Source organism: Bos taurus, chromosome 27 (assembly GCF_002263795.3).
Source record: "Bos taurus isolate L1 Dominette 01449 registration number 42190680 breed Hereford chromosome 27, ARS-UCD2.0, whole genome shotgun sequence".
NCBI lineage: Eukaryota > Metazoa > Chordata > Mammalia > Artiodactyla > Bovidae > Bos > Bos taurus.
Window position 1 is genome coordinate 19,951,894 of NC_037354.1, and position 23,216 is coordinate 19,975,109.

The 23,216-nt window shown below is 36.0% G+C and overlaps 2 protein-coding genes across 2 annotated transcripts in view; one reads left to right on the forward strand and one right to left on the reverse strand.

Moving 5' to 3' along the window:
- Positions 1–865: 865 nt before the first annotated feature.
- Positions 866–23,216, reverse strand: part of VPS37A (VPS37A subunit of ESCRT-I) — a 33,667-nt gene continuing 11,316 nt past the window's right edge. Inside the window, exons 2-12 of the mRNA NM_001046161.2 lie at positions 21,002–21,076; positions 19,030–19,144; positions 18,425–18,525; positions 11,662–11,887; positions 10,336–10,406; positions 8,372–8,499; positions 8,234–8,292; positions 8,086–8,154; positions 5,563–5,706; positions 3,658–3,738; positions 866–2,090 (exon numbers count right to left, since the gene is read on the reverse strand). Of these exons, the coding sequence (NP_001039626.1) occupies positions 3,658–3,738; positions 5,563–5,706; positions 8,086–8,154; positions 8,234–8,292; positions 8,372–8,499; positions 10,336–10,406; positions 11,662–11,887; positions 18,425–18,525; positions 19,030–19,144; positions 21,002–21,076 (1,069 nt within the window). The 3' untranslated portion in view covers positions 866–2,090. The remainder of the gene's footprint in view (positions 2,091–3,657; positions 3,739–5,562; positions 5,707–8,085; positions 8,155–8,233; positions 8,293–8,371; positions 8,500–10,335; positions 10,407–11,661; positions 11,888–18,424; positions 18,526–19,029; positions 19,145–21,001; positions 21,077–23,216) is intronic.
- LOC100296401 (U6 snRNA-associated Sm-like protein LSm5) lies at positions 7,544–7,828 on the forward strand. The gene has a single exon (XM_059882344.1). The coding sequence runs from the start codon at positions 7,606–7,608 to the stop codon at positions 7,792–7,794; it is 189 nt and encodes a 62-aa protein (XP_059738327.1). The 5' UTR covers positions 7,544–7,605; the 3' UTR covers positions 7,795–7,828.

Here is a 23,216-nt window from a genome sequence, read left to right on the forward strand (position 1 = left end):
ACTTTTTCTGCTTCTTGCACTGCTTCTCCAATATGGCCAAGTTTAAGGAAAAAATACTAGTACTATAAAAAAGTCACTTAAGTTTTTATTGTAAAACCAAAATTCATACATATTCAAATGTAGACTACTTTCCATCCTGGATGATGTCTATGACCTAATATCTGATCTGTTAAAGACAGATAATGATGATCAGAGTCCTCTTTTTAATGACTAGGTTGTAAGGAGGTTACCTAATTTTAGAAGAAGAAACCAAGGTATGTTAACTGGTATAGAATGAAACTGGGATAGTTCAAGTTAAAAAAAATAAGATATTAAGATGAATTACTTATGTGATTTACTATGTATGAAAATAACTTTTTTTGGTGGAGAGGAAGGTGGATAAGTACATAAACACCTAGGCCATGTTAGAGTCATCACTGGATAGTATTTCTACAGTGCCTCACTCTTAGAGAGCTTAATAAAATTAATAAAATGAATTAATGGTTGTAGTCTGCTGGGCTCTTGTTCTGCGCTCTGTCTGGTTTCTAAGAAAGCTTCCTGATTGCTTCCAAAAGACTGGGATAATCATGTCCTCCACTGTGGTGATTGCTGGGAAAACTGAAGCTTATGTGGCCAGTGCAGTAAGGAAAGATTTCTCAACACCCAGAAGACTGCAACAAATCTGAAACACTTACCTCAGTTACGTACTATATGTCCGGAGTAATAATCATAACTTCCTTGTCAGGTCGTTTTGAAGATTAAATGGCATGCTCTTAGCATAGTACCAGGAAGACAGGTTAAAAAAGTTAATTTCTTTACTCAAATTATATCTTTATAGTCCATGTGAATACTTGTCCTCCCTTAAACACAGACTAAGTATTAAGCATTTTTCAAGTCTCAGAAAATAATTTTATTTTTCCTAAACTGTTTCCAGAAATAGGTATAGAAAGAAGAATGATGAAAAAAACCTGTACTGTATGCTAGGATTTGGAATGGCAATCATACTGAAGTTTAAATGAAAATAGGCATTAGGATGCTACTTTACCAAGCCTTGGAAATCTAGTTCAAGATTTTCTACTTAATTGGCTTTCACTGCTATCCATAAATTATGTTCATTCTGTAACGAACTGTAAAAGCAAACTGTTTAACATATACAAGTTAAAGTGAAAATCAAATTAAGAACTAGACTGCCTAAAAATTAAATATTAGTTTTATTTATTATTAAAGCTTTCATAAGAGAAAAGCTAACACAGTAAAGGTCAGAATATTTCACTGACTTTTGTGTTCTTTACTATTTATTAACAAATTATTGTTTTAAACTTCAGAATTCAGATAGCATATCCTCATCTAACCACAAACCCATCAGATACTTATATTTAAAAAGCTAGCATCAAAGTTTATGTTGGACTACTTTAAATGAAAGGCAATTTTTCTATTAGGTAAAATATTTATTTACCTGTATTGCCTTTTAAATGCATCTTTAATTTGAAAAATAAGAGTATATAAAACAGCTGGTTTATCCTCTTCATTTATTCTGTGTATTAAAAATTACTTGAGATGGCACATTGGCAGGTTTGGTGTTTCCTGACACTATGAATATTTAAAAACAAATTATTTTTCAAAGTTTTATCATCCAGAAAGAAAGAGAAAAAAATAAGAATCTTTCTACAATTGAAATAGTAATTTTTCAAAAAGGGTTGAGAGGAAAAAAAATCTAAGCAAACTATCCTTGATAAAGAAATGAGGCAGTTTCAAATTAAAAATACAAATTTAAATGAAGTAATTTTATAAAATATTGAGAGTAGCTAAAATTACATGCACAGGTATTTAATCAATAATAAGAGAGGAACAGCAGTAGAACTTAAATATGATAGAATTTATCAACAATAAATAAACATTTTTAGTGCAAATAGTGCAGAAAAAATTTTCAAAGCAAAGATCATAGCAATCATTCTAATCTGTACAAAATCAGTCTCAGTTCTGTATACAACCTATATAATACATCTAGGAATTCAGCCTTGTGATGAAATGCCAATTTGCAAATCATAAATATAAATGTGCTTAGTTTTGTGTCCCATTCCTCTCTTTGCAGTTCATGTTTTCAGGAAAATCTGAAAAGAAAAGAAAATCAAAAACCTAAGATTTACTTTCAGATGATAAATTAAGATTTCTTAAGATAACCTGACAATGAGGGAAAAGAGGTGGGAAAGGATTCTAGCATGCATGTGTCAACACAGAATAACTCACTGCCCACTTCTCAACCTTGAGATATGTATGCTACTGCTGCTATACTTGGTATTAAAAATCAACACCCTCAGGGATTAATAATCTGAGTTGTAAAATAACGCAATGTTGCTACTAATGTTAAGGACAGCTAAATTGAGAAAAGGGGCAAGTAAATTTGAACTGGAGATGAGAAATGCCTGACACCTCCCTCCCTGTAGCCGGCTCCCCTTTAAAGGAAACTCCCACGCTCTCTTCTCCACATCTGCTCCATCAGCCCAGCAAAGCAGACAGAAGACCACATGACACCAGTCTCCAGGTAATACCGTGAGGTCAGGACGGATACCATCTATGCGGGGCCAGTCTCTTTCCTTGATTTGTTGTGAGACCCTACTCAGTCTCCCCGGGTGCTCGGGCCGTCAGATCAGGCCTGTGGGCAGCAGGGGCTGAACCACGTGCAAGTGCAGCAAAGAAAGGCTCTTTGAAGAGCCAGTGAGAAGGCACATGAGAGTGAGACGCAGAAAAGGGGAGGAAAGCAGGAACGAGAAACAAGCAGCCTGTAGCAGCACCTAAGGAAGAAGAGCTGCTTTGGTTACGGATGGCCTCATGCTTTCACTCCCAGGAGACAGGTGTGCTTTCCTATATTTGGGCTGTTTTCCTGCATTATCCAGGAACACAAGCTTTTACTTAAACTTGAGGTTGGAGCTAGTCTTTGCAGCCAAATCCAGTCCTAAAACAAGACAGAGGAAAATGGAAGAATGTCTTGAGATCAGATGAGAGCATGAACAAAGACATGATGGCAGAAAATAGAACATGACAGAAGAGAACACAGGAGAGGCAAATGGAAAATTAGAACGGATGATCTAAAATGTCAGCCAGCTTACAGAAGGCTTAAAACCAGAGAGAGAAACGTGGCATTTATCATCCCCAGGGTTCTTTAAAGGTCCTAGAGCAGATATGTTATCACAGAGTGGTATTTTAGGAGCATCATTTTGTCAGTGCTCTGCACAAAGGAGAAACCCTGAAGTCAGAGGACTGATCAGAAACTCACTGGAATAGATGGAAAAGAGACAGATTGGAAGTTCATTTTTAAAGGAAAAAATGACAAAAGAGACTACTGAGAAATAAGTCAACTTAAGTGTTATGGTATATGCCCCATACCAGCTGAGAGAAAGGAACTTAAACTATATATGTAGCTTTCAAATACTGAAAACAAAACTCATTTAAGCAAATACCATACTGAGAAAACATGCAAACAATTTATACTGGCCATATGCTTAGGTGTATAACATCATGCTTAATAGATAACACAAAGTATTCTACATGTTACATAGCATGGTAGCTGTAACGATAGTATTATGCTTAAAGCTGGCTGAACAAGCACTGGTAAGAACACTTCATTAAAGAGAGCCATGCAATAGCCTCAAGACACAAACCTTCCAGAATACAATTTACCTATAGTGGAGCATGAAACTGGCTGTGCATTGCTATCACTTGTTGAAGTTTCTCTTCCTTGGCTCTTCTACAGTGGCAAATCTAGAAGATAATTATTTAAAAACCAGTCACTTCTCCAATAATCTTCCTACAACTAGCTACATTTTGACAGAATTCTAAGTAAGAATCTTTCAACTCGTTGACATTAAATTGTGGATGTCTAAGGTGGCACAGAATTTAAGAATCAAAAAAAAAAAAAATTTTGTTTGGAAGATAATCTTTGTCTGTAAACCTCTAGAATGTAAAACACATTCTGATCCTTTATACCAGTTCTCTGATTATATAATTTCAAATACCTGTGTTTTAAAAATATGAAAATAAATCCTACTGTTGTTACCCTGGAAGCTTAACAAACAAAAACCTCACAATACAGTTATATAGTACCAAAAAAAAAAAGGACTAGAAATGAATGCCTCATTAAAGCTATAGTCAATAATGTCCCTGAACTTCAATTTTCTCTCGTGGAAAACGGGAATAATAAAATCTGGCCCACTTTCCTTTACAGTAGAACTTAATTGTATAAAGGTTATAAATAACTGTGATGTTCCAGAGAAATTAGGTAAATACATAGGACTTACCAAAGGATAAGATACTGCTAAGCAGACTTCAATATCTTTTCTTTAAATATAATGGAAATACTAGAACAGAAACTATCTCCAGAATGTTCTCAATTAATATTAAAACAAAAAAATTAAAAAAAAAAAAAATCTCCATAGGGAATTCCCTGGTGGTCTAGTGGGAAGGACTTGGCATTTTCATGGCAGTGGCCTGGGTTCAATCCCTGACTGTGGAATGAAGATCCCACAAGCCATCCAGTGTGGACAATAAACAAACGAAAAAAACCTTTTTAAGTTATTCTCCTAAATTTTAAACAGCTTATGAAACAGGTTATTCAGGAGTATATCACAACTTTTAAGACTTAGACTAGAGATCCACACAAAAGCATTATATAATTAAAAAATAAAATTAAACAAGGAAAAAAATTCTCTACAGTTCAAAGCAAATGGAAATAAATGAACCTGTTTTCTTCCCCTAAGTTATACTGTCATCCAAAAAAGCTTCATTAAAGACTTTAAAAAATAGTATTTGACTATTAAGACTAGAGTAGACTGCAGCTATCATTTCTGAAACAGAACTGTTATGTGATTCACATGCTTGTGTACTCACAACAAGCAGGTATAAAGTGATAGTAGCAAGCTGCTATCATTCTCAGAGGCGCTTCAGTTTCCTCTCATGGCTCTCAAAACTCCAGCTCAGTAATGTGCTAAGTTTTTTTTTTTTTTTACTCATGAATATAACCTAGTTAGCATATTCAAAAGCAGAGACATTACTTTGCCAACAAAGGTTCGTCTAGTCAAGGCTATGGTTTTTCCTGTGGTCATGTATGGATGTGAGAGTTGGACTGTGAAGAAGGCTGAGCGCCGAAGAATTGATGCTTTTGAACTGTGGTGTTGGAGAAGACTCTTGAGAGTCCCTTGGACTGTAGGGAGATCAACCAGTCCATTCTGAAGGAGATCAGCCCTGGGATTTCTTTGGAAGGAATGATGCTAAAGCTGAAACTCCAGTACTTTGGCCACCTCATGCAAAGAGTTGACTCATTGCAAAAGACTCTGATGCTGGGAGGGATTGCGGGCAGGAGGAGAAGGGGACGACAGAGGATGAGATGGCTGGATGTCATCACTGACTCGATGGATGTGAGTCTGAGTGAACTCCGAGAGCTGGTGATGGACAGGGAGGCCTGGCGTGCTGCGATTCATGGGGTCGCGAAGAGTCGGACACGACTGAGCGACTGATCTGATCTGATCTAATACATAAGTAATTTGATATTACGCTGTCACTTGTCCTCAACCAAAGAATATTACATACTGTTCTCTTTTCCATGAAGCTACTGAGAAAATCATCTATATCTGTTTTTCCCTCCAAGAAATCTTCTGCAATATTATCAGATTCTTCCTCAGCTTCATGTGCAGCTACTTTTAATCTTGCCTGTAGAGCACTTGCACTACAGCTCTGAAAAAGAAAATCAAGAAAGAAAATCATTAATACCTAGTGCTCTGAAAAACTCCTTAGTGGGAAGGAAAATGGGATAGAAGCTAAATAGTGATATTGGGGCATCACTGTCTCACTCCTAACATTAAAATGATCCTGGAAATGTTGAGTAATTAACTGTGATGTTTGCTTTTGGTTTCTAGTATTCTTTATTAAATTAAGGAATGAGTTTATTAAGTTTGTCTAAGGAATGGTGCTGATTACTGAGAAAAGCCTCTTCATCTAGTAAGCTCTAAAGTGCCTCCAAAAGTATTTCAATTGATTCTCTCAGATCTTCTGGCTAAGAGAGGGGAGGACTTCTTATGTGTGATTCCTGACTCTGACACTTTCCATTTGTATGACCTCAGGGATGTTATTTAATATCCACGTGCCTCAGTTTCCTCATCTGTAAAATGGAAAAATAGTAACAATACCTACCCTCATAGGTTTTTGTGTGGAATAATGGGCAACATATGCAACAAGCTTAGTGCAATGCAAAAGATATAACAATTGCACAGTGTCAGCAATTGGTTGGATCAAGTAATCTTAAAAATCTCTCACATTACCCTCTGATTCCAGAGCTCCTAAAGGCAATGAAATTATACTCCAGGACAAAGGTCTAGAGTACCATATACCTTTTAATAGCCGACCAGGAACATAATAGCCAAAAACACATCAATAAACAAAGGTAAATCTTCCCTTGCAAAAACTGAGATAGGCCAGAACATGCCAAAAACTTTAGTATAAATGGAGGAAGACCACATGGGAAAGAAAGCAAGGAGATAATACAAAGACATAGAGAATGAACTTACAGTTCCTAGGCAGGAAGAATGGGGGAAAGGGATAGGTAGGATGTTTGAGATCAACATGTATACACTGCTGTATTTAAAATGGCTAACCAACAAGGATCTGCTGTATAGCACATGGAAAACTCTGCTCAGTGTTACATGGCAGCATGGATGGGAGGGGAGTTTCGGGGAGAATGGATATATGTGTATGTACAGCTGAGTCCCTTGGCTATTCACCTGAAACTATCACAACATTGTTAATCGGCTATACCCCAATACAAAATAAAAAGTTAAAAAGAACGATCGTATTATATGAAATCTTTTATAAATTTATATTCTCTTTACCATTTTCTTTTCCTGTTTTATTTCTAGTTTATGTTTTACTACATTGGCTTCACTTCCTAGAATTCCTGATTTTAAAGGAAACAGAATATTGTTAGTTATGATGTGGGTTGTTGATATATGAAGATTATGTCCGATTTAATTTTTTAAATGATTTCCCCCTTTTAATTTAAAGTTTTTTTTTTCTTCAGAAACAAGGGTTAATTTTATAAAAAGCTTTCGATTTTTCACATAACTAGATTTCTAGTATAAAGTTATTATTTGTGGTGAATTATATTTTATACTTTCTATATGTTATATTTTCCAATTTGCTAACTTCTTGTTTAAGATAGCTGTATACAGGCTTGCAAGTAAGTCTAAAACTAAAATTTTTCTTTTTAACTTTTATTAGAAGAGTTAAATTGGCTTTATAATAACTCTCCCAGAGCAGTTATTTATGGGGCTTTTTATATTTCTCTGTTTTGGAACCAAATGCTCTTGCATGACCACAAAATGACTGATAATGGCTCATAAAACTGAGAGCTGTTCATCTGCATAACTCAAGGCTGTTTATCATCTCCTTATAAACTCGAATGCCTAATAAATGCTTTCTGATAATAATACATTTAAGAATGTGGCTCGTGTATATTAAGAGTAAAACTTCTAGTCCACTTCCAGCTTAGCCATGGCAGCTAATTTGACCACTAACCCGTTGTAGCTGCTTCCTCTAGATCTTGTGGACAAGTGGATAGGATCAAGAATTCACATTGAGATGAAGAGTGATGAGGAGACTGTTGGTATACTTCTGGGATTTGGTGACTTTGTCAATATGGTATTGGAAGATGTCACTGAATTTGAAATCATACCAGAAGGAAGAAGAATTACTAAATTAGATCCAATTTTTCTAAAGGGAAATAATATACCAATGCTGGTTCCTGGAGGACAAGGACCTGAAATATGAATGACTTCCTTGACTTATGCTAGATGCTGTTCTGTCTTGTAATGACAACAAAAGTTTTTTTTTAGTCTTTTAATGTTTGTATTCTGTGAAGTCAAGTTTCCCATTAAAGGGAAATGCTTTGACGATGCATTGTAAATGCCCATTTTTGTAAGTTAATCAAGATTATATTGGGAAAAGAACAGTTTGTTCTTTGAAGACAAAAATAAACATGTTTTTGTTAACTGTCAAAAAAAAAAAAAAAAAAAAGAGTAAAAATTCTTATGGTAAAAGAAAACAGCTCAACAATCTTACCTCACTAAGTTCATGCTGCCTTTGCATCTTCTTTTCAAAAGTTGATTTCATTTGTGTAAGTAATTCATACTAAAAGAGAAAATCAAAATGCTGTTTCATTCTACTTTAAAATTATATGGACTTCTTAAAAATGATAACTAACTCATACCTTATCTAAAACAGTTTGCCTTTTGGCTTCCAAGCTGGGCTCCAAAAGGAGATTTTTTCCTGTAAGATAAATTCTAGTTTATTTCTAGATAAAGATCACATTTTTCTTGGGAAATTTAAAAAGTAAAGAAAGACATACTTGCTAGTTCCTCAATACTTTTTACTAAGTCATCCTTGTCAGTAATAATTTGTTTTAGTTGAGGCAAAGTCACAAACTGCTCTAGTAATACATCCTCTTGCTCATTCATATCTGTAAGTTGTGACACACTAGAAACACAATAGAAGAAAATGTTAATGAATGTCAGTTATCTAGATTTTCTCCATGACAATAAATATCCAGTTTTTCAGCTTTGTTCAGCTGACAGAGTTCTACATAATCTTTGACATGTATTTTTATATATACTCGGAAGAAGGCAAACTGTAACCTTAAAAGCAAATAAAACACCAAACACACTGGAACAAAAAGTAGTCTAAACACAGTATCAAGACGATTTAGCTAATAGGCATGTGGCTATCACAATAAATGATAAAGGTATGTGTCTATGTACATGTATTCATAAAAATGTTTTTACAAAACAATGGTGGAAGGGTAATCCCAAAGCAAAAATCGATATCCAGAGTGTAAGAGGGAACTGGAAGGATGGGGTATGGAGCAAGCTCAAGCTTTTGAGTGTCTTTCAGTTTTGACTAGAGATCCACACAAAAGCACTATATAATTAAAAAATAAAATTAAACAAGGAAAAAAAAAGTCTCTAAAGTTCAAAGCAAGAGGAAATAAATGAACCTGTTTTTTTTCCCTAAGTTATATTGTCATCCAAAAAAGTTTCATTAAAAAGCCTTTAAAAAATAATATTTGGCTGTACATCTCTGATGAAATATATCCTAAAGACAAATGAATTGTAAAAAACAAAAGGAGAACTTACTCTGCTTTCAATAACTGTTATTGATACTGTTATCTTACTGGAATTGTTATTTTGAAAAAGAATAAGTTCCCTTCAGAAAAATGGTTGACTTTAGGTCAGGGAAAAAAACTGTTCATGATGAACCCATGGCATCTTTGTTTTGCCAAAGTTCCCTACTAAAGATGGAACTGTTTTAAAAAAACAAAAAAAAAAACAAAAAAAAAAAAACAGAAAGAAAAAAAAGATAGTAATGGATTAAAACACTTCAAATATTTTTAAAAGTTTTATGAGTTTAATTCTGACCTATACCCATATTTCCTGTAAAAAAGCTGGAGGAAGGTTAGCAAAGAGGTTCATCTTTTCGTATTGACATTTTCATAATAATTTTTTTAAAAACGAAGAAAGGAAAGAATCCTTTATAACACGGCCACAATAATAATACCTATTTTCTGGGGTGGCTGCAAGCATCACACTGCATTCAACTGCTTTATAACATGTATGTGGTATTTGTAAACTTCATTAATTAACGTTATCAGCACAAAATAAGTCACTATTTTGTTAAAATGACTGCAAAACATTGGGTCAAACAAAGTTCAACTTTTTTTAACTATAGGATTTCTCATGAGTATTTGGCTGTACATCCCTGGTGGGATATATACTAAAGACAAGAACAACTGCAAACATTTTAAATAGCATTAAGTAGTCTCATTGATAATAGCCTCATGACTACCATAAACCTTCAACAGTGGTATAAAGAGTGCAACTTTACAAGCCTGAGTGACCACAGAACATTTTTTTCATGGAGCCTCTTAGGGAAACAGTGTCTCATGAAAAATGATACCTTAAACTTGAATATTCAACTTTTCTGCCATAAATCTGAATAAAATATGGCTTTGTAAAAACACTTTTCTATTACTTTATGAGAACTTTAATGTATTCAGAAATAGTTTTCACAAGAAGGTAAGCCACACAAGAGAAAGGACATCGTTATCCTGGTAACTATTATAGCATTCCCAGGATCTAGAGAAATTCCTGGATACAGACTACAAAGTCAATAAATATGAACTGCAAGACATAGCACAGATTCATAAAACTTTCCACTTCCCACTAAGATACAGCAATAGTGACAACATGAAAATGATGTGTGCATTTACAAACTAAATAGACAACAAACACCAATGTTACTGTCCAAGCTTTTTACCTTAGTTCTGAGAGTTCTGGAAATGTATCAGGAATATCGGGCATCTTGTAAGCAAAACCATTTTGGCTTATCTAAAGAGAGATTGAAATAGTGCTAAGTTTTAGCCATCTTTTCGACTATTGCTATCTGGTTATAAAAGTAACTTTTAATGTACTGCATCCAATAACTATTTTCACTATCACACATCCTCTTGGCACTCCACACTGTCCTTACCCTCCCATTCTTTTTCACTCCATCTTTCTCAGTGCATCTTTATACATATAGGGTTACTGGCTCTTCTTTTTTTTTTTGATGAGGAAGGATCATGTGACTACCTGTGGTTATAAAACAAATCTCCAATTGTGAGATATCTGTGACAAATGTGGAGAATTATATGCGTGTTTCATTGATGTATATGAGTATGTCTCAAGCAAAAGGCACTACATTTAGAAAAGTTACTAACTTGGCAAAAAGTCTCAAGAGTTACCTAAGTAACTTCTATAAGACAGTAGGGAAGATAAGGAATAGAATATACATTGTCTGAATATATGGGTCACATTTTAAAATCAAGGACCCATGAAAAGTTCTCTTTTACTAAGGGTTAAAAATAAAGGCCTTTAAATCTCAATACGTTTAATGTACGGTCTCTCCCTCAGTAATGTCCCTTGTGGCAGCAGTTACCAGCTTAATTTAAGAACACAGTTTTTTAAACCAATGAGACACTGGTTTACATGTCCTTAGTACCCTAGGGCAGACCTTCCATAAGCTGACACGTGCTTCTCCTACATAATCCTTCTTGTGTCTTTGCCTGCGTTCTGTATGAAACCTGAGGGTTCTGTAACAGGCGGCTTCACAAATGTGCCATCTGGTTTATGCTTCCACATCTTTGTCAGAGCTGCTGCCTCTTAGAATTACCTTACATGACAACACCTTATCATCCTGGCAAATTCATTACCATCTATCAAAATGTGGCCTCAAGCATGAGCTCATTCATTCATCCGCCTCATTTTAAATGAGCACCTACTGTACGGATCAGGCATACTTTGAGGCACCAAGGATAAAGTGGTATAAAAAAAAGAATCTCATCTTATATAAAGGTTATCTTTCTAGCTCTACATTGGTCCCTGGGAGCACTGACTATTCCCTCAACTGTGTCTTCATAGTAACTCTAGACTAACATTTCTACTTACAGTTATTTGATGGTTACCTCTTTGACATTGTTCCTTAAGTTGAAAATGTGATTTTTTAAAAATCTTTTGTGCCATAGTGGTTGGCACGAGGAGGAATATGATGTTTGCTGACTGAGTATTTCAAGGGTACAAAATACAGATATCTGGAGATACCAACCGGTGTTGAAGTGTCTGTTGTGGGAACGGGCAATGGCAGATTTGAAAGGACACCAAATGAAGGAGCAGCGGGTTTGGCGGTTGTATAACTTGTTGTTGAAGAAGAAACAGTGTCAGCAACAGATAAAGAGCTGATAGTCCTGTTAGCTTCTTGTGGGGGATACGGAGGAAGAAATGGGAAACCCTGAGAAGCATAAGGAGGCATCCCACCTGGGTTACTGTACAGGCTAAAGAGAAAGAGAGGAAAAACATGCGATTAGATTTTAGGAGTAAATTTGTAAAATTATTCCTTAATTGTTCTAAATAACAACTGTTATGCACTATAGATGGAATTTGTTTATGGCAGGGGCCACTAGTTTTTATAAGTAAATTAGATATCATATAAATTGGAAAAATAAGAACACCCCTTAAAAAGAATATTTTTATTTCTTTCCATGAAAAAGAAGTATGTTTTAGAAAATGTAAGTTCAACTGGTCACAGTTGAAGTGAATAGAAAGGCCATATTTGAGTTTTGAGCATTCTACTGGCATCAATGAATATTTTCAGAGAAGAAATGGAGAACACTTAGTCCACGAAACTTGTTCAAATAGCAATTGTTTAGTAGCTTTCACTATATTTGGCAAAATCTGACTGAAAGTCAAGACTGCTTTTCTAGAAAATTTCAAAGAAAAATTAATTGTATAGATGAATTGCTAAAAATGCTTAACTATAAAAAAGATGCATAAACACCTCAGATAGGCTGGGACCTTGAATCTGAGACCTTTTATTGGATGGAGTGCCTGCACCTGGACAAATGTCTCCTTAAGCAACAGAATACAAAGAAACTTTAAGGGCCTAAAAACAACCGAATGCACCGCAGTCAGGGTAATTATGAATAATATTACAAAATTATGAAATGTCACAAAAAGGCCACAAACCAACAGCCACTTCTGAGGTACCTGGGGCAAAAGCAGGGTACTATGCATGATCCTTGTACACAGCAACACCATGGGGTAGGCAGGCCAGCTGGGCCACCCCTTCTTCTGCCCAACCACAAGCCGCCCCCATCCTCACTCCATGTGAGGAACCAGCCTGCTCTCCTCGGAGAGCAAGCAAGGGTACCCAGTTTCTTGAGTTCACTCCCTCGTGCTGCAGCACAAGTCCCAGGAAAGCCTTTCCTGAATTTTTTTTTAAAAGATGCATGTAAAAATCATGCATATATATTAGAAAAAGTGGCACAGCAGTATGTACTCAAGATAAAGTCAGAAAATATATTTTTGCAAGATGATAAATACAGGGTTCTGATTCAAGATGGTGACATAGGAAGATCCTGGATTCACCTCCCACAGAAATTTAATCGACAGCTATATATGGAACAATTTCATCCGGAAAAAAACCCCCAAAGTATCTGAGCAAATCAGGCAAACAAGAAGAAAATGACATCTAGGCTAGTAGGAGAGGTTGAGACACAATCTCACCATAAACCCCACCCTCAGGAAGAGGACCTACAACCTGAAGAAAACTCAAAACCCAGAGCTTTTCTCTGGAGGGTTAAGGTTTGAGTTTGAGGCTGAGAGACAAACACCCCAAACATCTAGCTCTGAAGACAAAAGAGCTCACATCCCAGAAAGCCACAAGGCACGGCAAACTAAGAACAGCTCTCAAAGGGCTCGGAGGCACAGGATTTCCTGGCTCAGGGCCCAGCGCATTAGAGGACCCCACTTACTGTGATAGAGGCTCATCTGCCCATCTTAAAGCATCATCCTGAGGGGGCAGGCATCTAACTTAACAACATATAGGCTAATCCCTATACAGTCTGAGGACGGGGTTGGTCACCAAAAAGACCAAGTGACAGAAAGTTGCAACTTTCAGCTCCACTCATCGATCTCAGGGAAGAGGGGGGCTGCTAATTAAGCTCTATAAAATCTCTAGAACAGGAAGATTCGACAAGCGCCCTGCTCGTGAATGCATCCATAGTCTATGGGGACAAAAGCTGCTGTGCTCAGGGCTCTCCTAGACCGTGCCCTGCTGTAGGCACCTCTTCCTCTGGCTATTCATCTGTATCCTTTACAACCAACCACTAAACATATGTAAATTTATTTTTGAAGTTTCATGAGCCATTTAAATTAATCAAAACAGGGGTGGGTGGGGGGAATCCATGGGAACCTCTGATTTATAGCCAGTTAGTCAGAAGCACAGGAACCATCTATGGATTTTCCATTGATATGTGAAATGGAGCAGTCTGTGACTCCCTCATCTGTGGATCTGACCCCATCTCCAGGTGGACAGAATTGTGAACATCAGAACTGAGTTCAATTTGCAGGGAACACGGTGTTTGCTGAGAACTGGAGAATTACTTGGTGGTGTTGGGGAAAAATACATATCAGAGTATTGAAATGTTCCAAAATATATCTAGCTTAAACAATTTTTTAAATGGGAGTGCTACTGTTTTTGACATAATTTAATGTCATATTTAATGACATAAGTTAGCAAAAAATTGTAATTGTTTGGAAGAAAATTTGTCACAAATGTTAAAATTGTAATACTGAAGTTTATACAGAAAAATAAATAATATAAAGAAAAGAACCTGAAAAAAGAGGGTAAAGAGAGTTTAATCCTGGCATAAAGCAAAACACAATAGAAAACCTTAATTTTAAAAAACTTTTTTTTAAAGGAAAACACTGGCAATGGATAGGAAGATCAATGGAACTGAATACAAAATCCAGAAAATTCCCAAGCATATATAGCAATTAGGATATAGTAAAACAAGATTTCAAATCAGGTGAAAAAAAAAAGAGAGAGAGGTCAATAAATAGCACTGCGACATCTGGAAAAAAATTAAATTGAAGCCAGATCCTCATAATAATAATAAAAGAGAAACCAAATGGAACAAATTAAAACAGAAAGCTTTTTTCTTTAATTTAAAAAAAAATCTTAAAGAACTGGAAGATATCATGGAAATTAAAACTTTGGGGTGGGAAAGGACTTTCTGTGATCCCAAATTCAAAAGTCATAAGAGAAAATGATAAAAATCCCTTGACATAAACAAACAACAACAAAACTCTCTATATGACAAAGCCTATTATAAATAAAGACAAATAAACTGGGGGAAAACATTTGAAACTCATGTCATAGGAAAATGGTTAATTTTTCTAATATATACATAAAGAACTTCTACACACTGACAAGACTAACAACCCAATAGCAAAATGGAGAATCAGATAGAATACACAAGTTCAAGAAAAGAGAAAAAAAAATTAGGAAAAGATTCAACTTCACTGTTTAGGAAAAGATTCAACTTCACTGTACGATAAAACAAATTAAGTTATACTAACATCATTTTCCACTTAAAAATTAGCAAAGATCCCTTTTGATAAATCACCATGTCAGCAAAGGGAATAAGCACTGCATATAGGAGTAGGAGGAGAAGGCCATGGCACCCCACTCCAGTACTCTTGCCTGGAAAATCCCACGGATGGAGGAGCCTGGTAGGCTGCAGTCCATAGGGTCGCTAAGAGTTGGACACTATTGAGCGACTTCACTTTCACTTTTCCCTTTCATGCATTGGAGAAGGAAATGGCAACCCACTCCAGTGTTCTTGCCTGGAGAATCCCAGGGACGGGGGAGCCTGGTGGGCTGCCGTCTCTGGGGTCGCACAGAGTCGGACATGACTGAAGCGACTTAGCAGCAGCAGCAGCACAGGAGTAAAAACTGGTACAACTTACTCCTTAGGGCAATTCTGAAATATTAGTCAAACTTACAAATATGTATACCACTTTGACAATGTATCCAACAAAATACTTACAGTTGGGTAAAATGTTTTTAATGTTATTCATTGCATCACTAAGGGCAAAAGGGTGGGCCTTTTATGCAAGATTGGAAACAACAAAAATTCCATTACTAGGAGTCTTAAGTTATGTTGTGTCCATAAAACAAGTACTTTGTGGCCATTAAGAAGAATGAGGAAGTGCTTTATGTACCAATATGGAAGGCTCTCTGAACCATACCACTAGTGAGATGAAAAAAAAAAAGGCAAGGGAATAGTATGCTATCATTTGTGTAAAAAAAGGAGGGAATAAAATACTGCATGTACATATTTCTTTGTATATACATAAAATATCTCAGGAGTTCTATACATATGCACTCAAACAACCAACTTTGGATACCAATGAGAAGAAAAAGTGAATTGCAAGAGAAAAAGAAATGGAAGGGAACTTTTTACCCCACACCCCTTTATATTTTTAAAATTTTAAGCCAAGTGAATCTATGATTGAAAAAAATAAGATAGTTTTCTAATAAGCTTGTTTATTTCAAAGTATGGCTCACCTTAATCTTAGAGCTTTACTTTTATCTAAAGTATATTAATAACATGTATGTAAATATAAAGTGTTATTTAGGAAGAATATGATCAACATGAGAATATTTCTACTTGAAATATATCCTTGAAATAAAGTCTTAATAATTCTGAACAAAACTATTATAGGTACAACCTATAATATAATCTAAGAAATGTAGCAAACTTGCTTTTTAAACAATGTGTACTAAATCACAGAACTTATTTGATATGGGAACAAACAGACTTTTTGGCTTATGTTTTCAAATAAGGTGAATGAGATATACTTAGCCCTATCCTGGAAGAAAATAGTAAATTCAGTTTTTAGATAAAGAATATCACAGAGGCTTCTGACTCTAGGACAAAGACACAGGAGCGCAAAGTGATGGCTGAGTTTGATATACCTAATGAATGGGATAATCTAGCCCAAGCTGATTTCCAGGCAGTGTTAAAATACGACCTGATTTTTGAACAAGAAAAAGTAAATTAAGTAAAAGAACTGGGCAATTAAGGCAAGAGATATTAGAGGAAGAGGAAATAGTGACTGTCAGAAGTTGCAGCATTATGCAATTTTAGAATATTGAACACAAAAAGTAACAAAGGATTAGAAATCGAAATGGCACGGGACACCTTAGGAATAGAGGTATGCTTTCAAAATTCTCAGTGGAGAAAAACCAAATAAAACAAACAAACAAAAAGAAATTAAAACAAAAAACAAAAAGAAAAACAAAACAAAAAAGTCAGTGGAAACCACTTCAACACACTCTATCAACTATGAAGTATGAGGGCATATTAAAGATATTTGCAGGTTAAAAAGAAGAAATCTCAAAATTATTCTTCCCAGCATCTTAAGGCATACTGTACTTTCAAAAATGGTCACAGCACTACTTCTGGTCCCATGTGCTCTCCCAGGGGGGTTCCCAGATGACTCAGTGGTAAAGAATCTGCCTGAAAGGGCAGGAGACATGGCTTCAATCCCTGGGTTGGGAAGATTTCCCTGGAAGAGGGCATGGCAACCCACTCCGGTATTCTTGCCTAGAGAATCCCATGGACAGAGAAGCCTGGCAGACTACAGTCCATGGGGGTCACAAAGAATTGGGCACAAATGAGTGACTGAGCACGCACACATGCTCTTCTAGAACCCTACCACTCCACCATTAAGAAGAAAAGCCTATTTTCTTCCCCTCGAATCGGATCAGGACTCCGTGACTGCCTCAACAAACTGAATGAAGCAGAAGTGACACTGCGCGACTTCAGCAGCTAGGCCAGAGAAGGTGAATATGACTTTCTCATAACTCTTTCAGGATGTTCACCCCAGAAGCCCAGCCATGGTGGTGTGAGGAAGCCCAGGCTGCATCTCGGTATTTCAACTGACCTCCCCAGGTAAGAGCTTCTGATGAGAGCTTGCTGATGGTCAGTAGAACAGAGAAGAGCTCTCTGATGAACCCTTCCTGAATTGAAGAATAATGAGCAAATAAATGTGTTTGCTGTTTTAAGCCATGCCAGTTGATGCCAAAGGTGGAACACAAACAAGCTCTATTAGTACCTAACCAAACTGCAGATTCACAAGGAAAATAAATGCTCATTATTTCAACCACAAGTTTTAGGATAAACTGTTACTCATCCTTAGGAACTTGAACACACCTTTACTTAGGAAGCCACAGGGAGTAAGTAAAGCAAGAAACTAGGAAATAGCCTGAGAAAGAAAAAAACACAGGATGCAGGAAAAGGAGAGTCCCATACAGGAAGGTGGGAAAGGGAAATCCCAGGATGGCAGGACAGCACTTGTACAGTAATTCAGAATGGAGGGGGAAAATGGAGCAATATTTGCAAGGAAAAAATACTGGAACCTCAAGATTACCTGACAGGCTTGATGATGTGAAAAAATTATTTGAATGATATTTTTCAGAGCTGCTGAAAAGAGGTGGGAAATTAAAAACATCAAAGAATACAAAACTGATGGAAAACTGAAGTAATTATTAACTCCAGAGAAATGCAAAAAATTATACCACAACAGAAATGTAATCATTATAAAGTACTTGGCTCAGCAGAAGGGAATATTCTGAGAGCCAATGTAATGAAAGTACCAAACACAAACTTAAGTAAAAATCATAATTTCACAGAGGATGAGGGAAAAGAAAGGTATGTGAAAAATAACTAAAACCTTCATTAATCATGATAGGAAGTCAGTAGATGGTATCTAAAATCAAAGAATCAACAGAGAGCAGTATCTATATATTATTCAGAAAGATGAAGATAAATATTAGACAAGCAGCTAAAAAATAAAATCCAGTTACCTCTGAAAAGTATGAATGTATCTGCCTGTGAAGGTGAGGATGTGGAAAGCAGACTGCCTTTTAACCTTATTTGAATTTTTAAGCTATGCTTTGATTACTCAGATCAAAAGTAAATAAATGTATATACAAACTCTTTTGTTACAAACATACTTACTATGGGAATGCTGTTGAAGCAGGAGCTAAAACTGGAGGATTCTTCCAAAACTCATCCAATAGACTCTGAATAATTTTCCCAAGATCTGAATGCATTGTAAACTAAAAGTAACAGTAATACACAGTGATCGAAATCATTTTCGAAAAAAGATTATATAGTCTCATTAAGATAATTAAACTGTAAAACTTAACCTTACATCCACTTTTATAAGTCAAAAATTAAATGAAAGGCAAAGGATATTATGTCAACTGAACATCCACAACTTACTATAGAAGCAATACCATAAATAAGGTTAAAAGTTTATTTAGTTAATACTGGAGCTGAACTATTTCCACACTTCACTACTGACAGTAATCTGAAGGTTCAAAGGTAAATACTGAGTACACTTAAGTTATAGTCCTTCACGTTAGTGAATCATATACATATTCTAAAAAATGTAAGGCAAATTTGAATTTTAATCCCTTCCTAACTACTATAAAAGATCTACAATGAACCCAAGTTTTAACATCAACAGGTCCTCACCACTGAAAAACAAAAAGCCTCCAAATCAGGATTATCTATTAAGTATAGTGAACATTTTGAAATAAATCATAGCATATACATACATTGCTTACTAATGGGGAGGTAACATACACTCCTTGTTTATCCACTAAGTGATGCCGTATTGGTGGATAAACACTGATCACTGGTTTTTCCTGAGGAAATTGTGGAGGAAGCAATCTGGCAAAAGTAGAACAGAGTTATATAATCATAATTCTAAAACAAAGTTACTTAAAAGCAAATTAAATTTTCACACTTTCATTCAGATTATTCAGTAATTAGTGCTCTATTATGGTTGTTGACTTAACTGAACCTATACAGAAAGACACACTTTGGCAACGAGACTATAATTAATTCAATATAGTAAAACCTTCTTAATGTGGAGTAAGGATAATGTGAATTATAGACTATTCTTCAAACTGGGCCAATAATTGCTTTCAAATACATCACATTATACCAAACTATCCAAAATTTCAGCCAGAAATTATACATTTTTATCAGGTGAACCATGTTATGCCAGTCTGGCTTTTTACTGAACCACAGGTCTTGGCATCTAACTTTCTTGTGGCTTTCCTTCTTTTGAAATGCTGCCAAGAAGTGTTTCACTATACACTGAATTCTTAATGAGCAAGTAGATAAAATAAGAAGTACTAGGGTTGGAATACTGGAGCTGACACCATGCCTTGGTGCTATGCGGCTCTCTTTGAAATGTCTCAATTAACACATCTCTCCCAACTTTGAGGTCAGTCCTATGGTTTCAGCTAATTAACAGTAAATTCTCAGTACCAAAAGGAAAAAGAGTAAAAATCTTAACCCTTTAAGAACTACTGCAAATTTGAAATTAGGGAGTGAAGTCTCCAACAATGCACTTTTACGGGACATGGAACCTTGCAAATCTCTAAAATCTAGATGAATACATCCTTTTAAATTGCCACTCCGTTCCCCTCCTGGCTCAGGGAACTATTGTTGTCAAGAGGGAAACTAGGTCTTTGTTGGCTTCTCCTACTTAGCTGTACCAGGGTGTGTGATGAGAGAGAAAACTACCTTAGGTATATAGTTTAGGCTGTTAAACTACTTTGGCAAAGAGGCAATGAATGGCCTTTGGAGCCCAAACAGTCTGGGTTTCTCTCCTGACTACTGTATTCACTACCTACTTGAATATAATTTGTTTTAGTTTTCAGGGCGGCTGTGACGATTAATAAAGCTCCCATATATTGACATAACACAGCATAATGGTTGGCACTGCTATATATTCACCGTTTAATTTCCACTCATTCAACTAGGATTTAATATGGGATCCCACGTGAAGGTACCTCACTAGGCAATGAAGATCTGACGATGAACAAACATAGTTTCTATCTTCAAGTTAAGTGCATTTTTACTGTACCTCACTCAAACACTTGCTTGAGCAGCCAGCCACCTAATGCAATCTGAGGTAATAATAATTCTTTCACGTTGAAGTCTAATAAATGCACTTAGGGCTAAATGAGTACTAGCAATCACTTTGCCCAAACTTTCCTCTTTATTACTTAATAACCTTAATAATGATTATTATTTTTTACTTTTAATTTTTTTTCTTTAAAAATAATCGGCAGATCAAATTCAACTGTGAACTTGCTGGCTGATGTATTATATTGGTTGCTGAAAACTAGAATATTTTAACTTGTTTCTGATGTAAAGGTGGTTGTTCCTCTAACAGTGTCTGCACACGATCCCTTCCACTGTTTGTTGTTGTCATGCTCACTCTTTCAGCCTGCCTCCAGCGAAGAGTTTAGTGCAAATCAATGAAAGATCTATTACATCTTTGTATTCCATTTCCTCTTTCATGGTTTCTTACCGCAATCTCTATTACAATGACATATTTAAACTTTTTTATTTCACAGAATTGTGTAAGTTTAAGAAACTTTAGATACTAGAAAAGGAAATAAATTCAGCTTACTTTAAACAGCTTACTTCTGACAGTAGCTAAGAAACAAAATGATAAAAAGATTTTTCCAAGTCCTATTCCATGAAAAAACAGGATACAATTCTACTCACATATTAATGTTAATTGTCAGGTTATTTACAGTGAAAGGCAACCTGTATTCCACATCTTTCTGTATTTCAGCTATGCTGTAGGAGAAAATGTGAGAAAAAAAATTTATCCAAAGTTATAAAAACCATTAATGTTAAAAGCAAACATTAAAATTTGTAGAGTCTACTAAAACAACTTCATTTTAATCACAGAATCTAGAGAGCCAATATAACTTGTATCTTGAGGGGGAAATGACCATAGAAAAAATTATCAAATAAGCAGGCAATACTATTTTGAGATATTCTCAGGGGGTTGTGAAGAGACGGAGTTAAGCTGGTGAGGTAAAAAGGCAAAGAACTCTTGTATTAGTGCTACACCGATTACTATTGCTTTATATAATTTATCATTGTGCTGTGCTTAGTCACTCTGTCATGTCTGACTCTTTGTGACCCCCTGGACTTCAGCATGCCAGGCTCCTCTGTCCATGGGGATTCTCCAGGCAAGAGTACTAGAGTGGGTTGCCATGCCCTATTCCAGGGGATCTTCCCAACCCAAGGATCAAATCCAATCTCCCTTATGCAGGTGGATTCTTTACTGTCTGAGCCACCAGGGAAGCAATTTATCATTAGTAGAATCAACTGTAGGCATGAGTTTGAGCAAACTCCGGGAGATAGTGAAGCTGGGCATGTTGCAGTCCATGGGGTTGGAAAGAGTCAGACATGACTTAGCAACTGAACAAGAAGCAATTGCCAAGTCCTCTAGTTAAAACAGGTCAGCAAGAGAAGACCTATGTTCTGACTACAAACCTGCCAATGCCAGCTGTATTGACAGGGCTTTCAGAGTTTAAACTGAGAAGTCTGGATGAGATGTCTCCTACAGCCTTATGATAGATAGAGACAGCTGGCTGCTTTTCAAAACCAAATATTCCCCTTCTTCCTAAATAAGAGAGTCCTGATTTTATTCTGAGCAGCAATATTGTAGCTTTTCTTGTAGCAAGTTGTTGCTACAGGCTTAAGTTCCAGCCAATAAAACACAGTTAAGTTGGGTGAGGTGGAATTTCCAGAAACTCATTTTAAACGGCAACAAAAACTGGTATAGAGTCTATCTGCCCTTCCTGCCTGGCCCTGAAAGACAAACTTCGAACAACCATATTGGACCAGGAGTGACTCTGAGAATCAGAGCCAAACACTAGGGAGAGCTCAGCAGACAGAAGTAGTTTGGGTCCTTAATGGTTATGGAATCAACAAACTGAATTTCTCGTATGCAAGAGAAAAACAAACTTTTATCATGTCACTTTATCAAGTTACTATTTGGGGAGTCTTCATTATTAATACTTGAATATAACTGCCATCTAATAAAAGTTCCCTATACTTTAACATTTTACATTCAGAATTTTTATTAAAAAATTTTTTTTTGGCCATGACCCCTTACCATGTGGAATCTTAAAGCTTCCTGACCCAGGACTGAACACAAATCCCTTGTATTGGAAGGTTGGGATCTTAACCACTGGACTACCAGGCAAGTCCCCAGAATTTTATTTTGATTGCTGGCATGCAATTATTACAAGTATAATCTACCAACCAGATCTTTTGGTGACTCACTTGGAATTCTAACATTTATAATCTTTATAATCTTTCCAAAGGGAAAAATGTTAAGTAGTATTAATGAGTTATGGTTGAAAGGAAGCCTGATATCCAAAAGGACAAGAATCCTTTTCAAGCATGAATACTTTTAAAAGATCTAGCAGTTACATAACTTATTTTTTTTTTTCTTTTGGTTGCTTTAATTGGTAGTTCTGGAAGACCTGTCTTATTTTCCTCATTTTTGGGGGGACGAATCAAGATTGCCCGGGAGAAATATCAGTAATCTCAGATATGCAGATGACACCACCCTTATGGAAGAAAGTGAAGAGGAACTAAAAAGCCTCTTGATGAAAGTGAGAGAGGAGAGTGAAAAAGTTGACTTAAAGCTCAACATTCAGAAAACGAAGATCACGGCATCTGGTCCCATCACTTCATGGCAAATAGATGGGGAAACAGTGGAAACAGTGTCAGACTTTATTTTGGGGGGCTCCAAAATCACTGCAGATGGTGACTGGAGCCATGAAATTAAAAGACGCTTACTCCTTGGAAGGAAAGTTATGACCAACCTAGATAGCATATTCAAAAGCAGACATTACTTTGCCAACATAGGTCAGTCTAGTAAAGGCTATGGTTTTTCCAGTGGTCATGTATGGAT

Coding starts and splice junctions, on each gene's coding strand:
- LOC100296401 (XM_059882344.1), top strand. CDS start 7,606: ATGAAGAGTGATGAGGAGACTGTTGGTATACTTCTGGGATTTGGTGAC.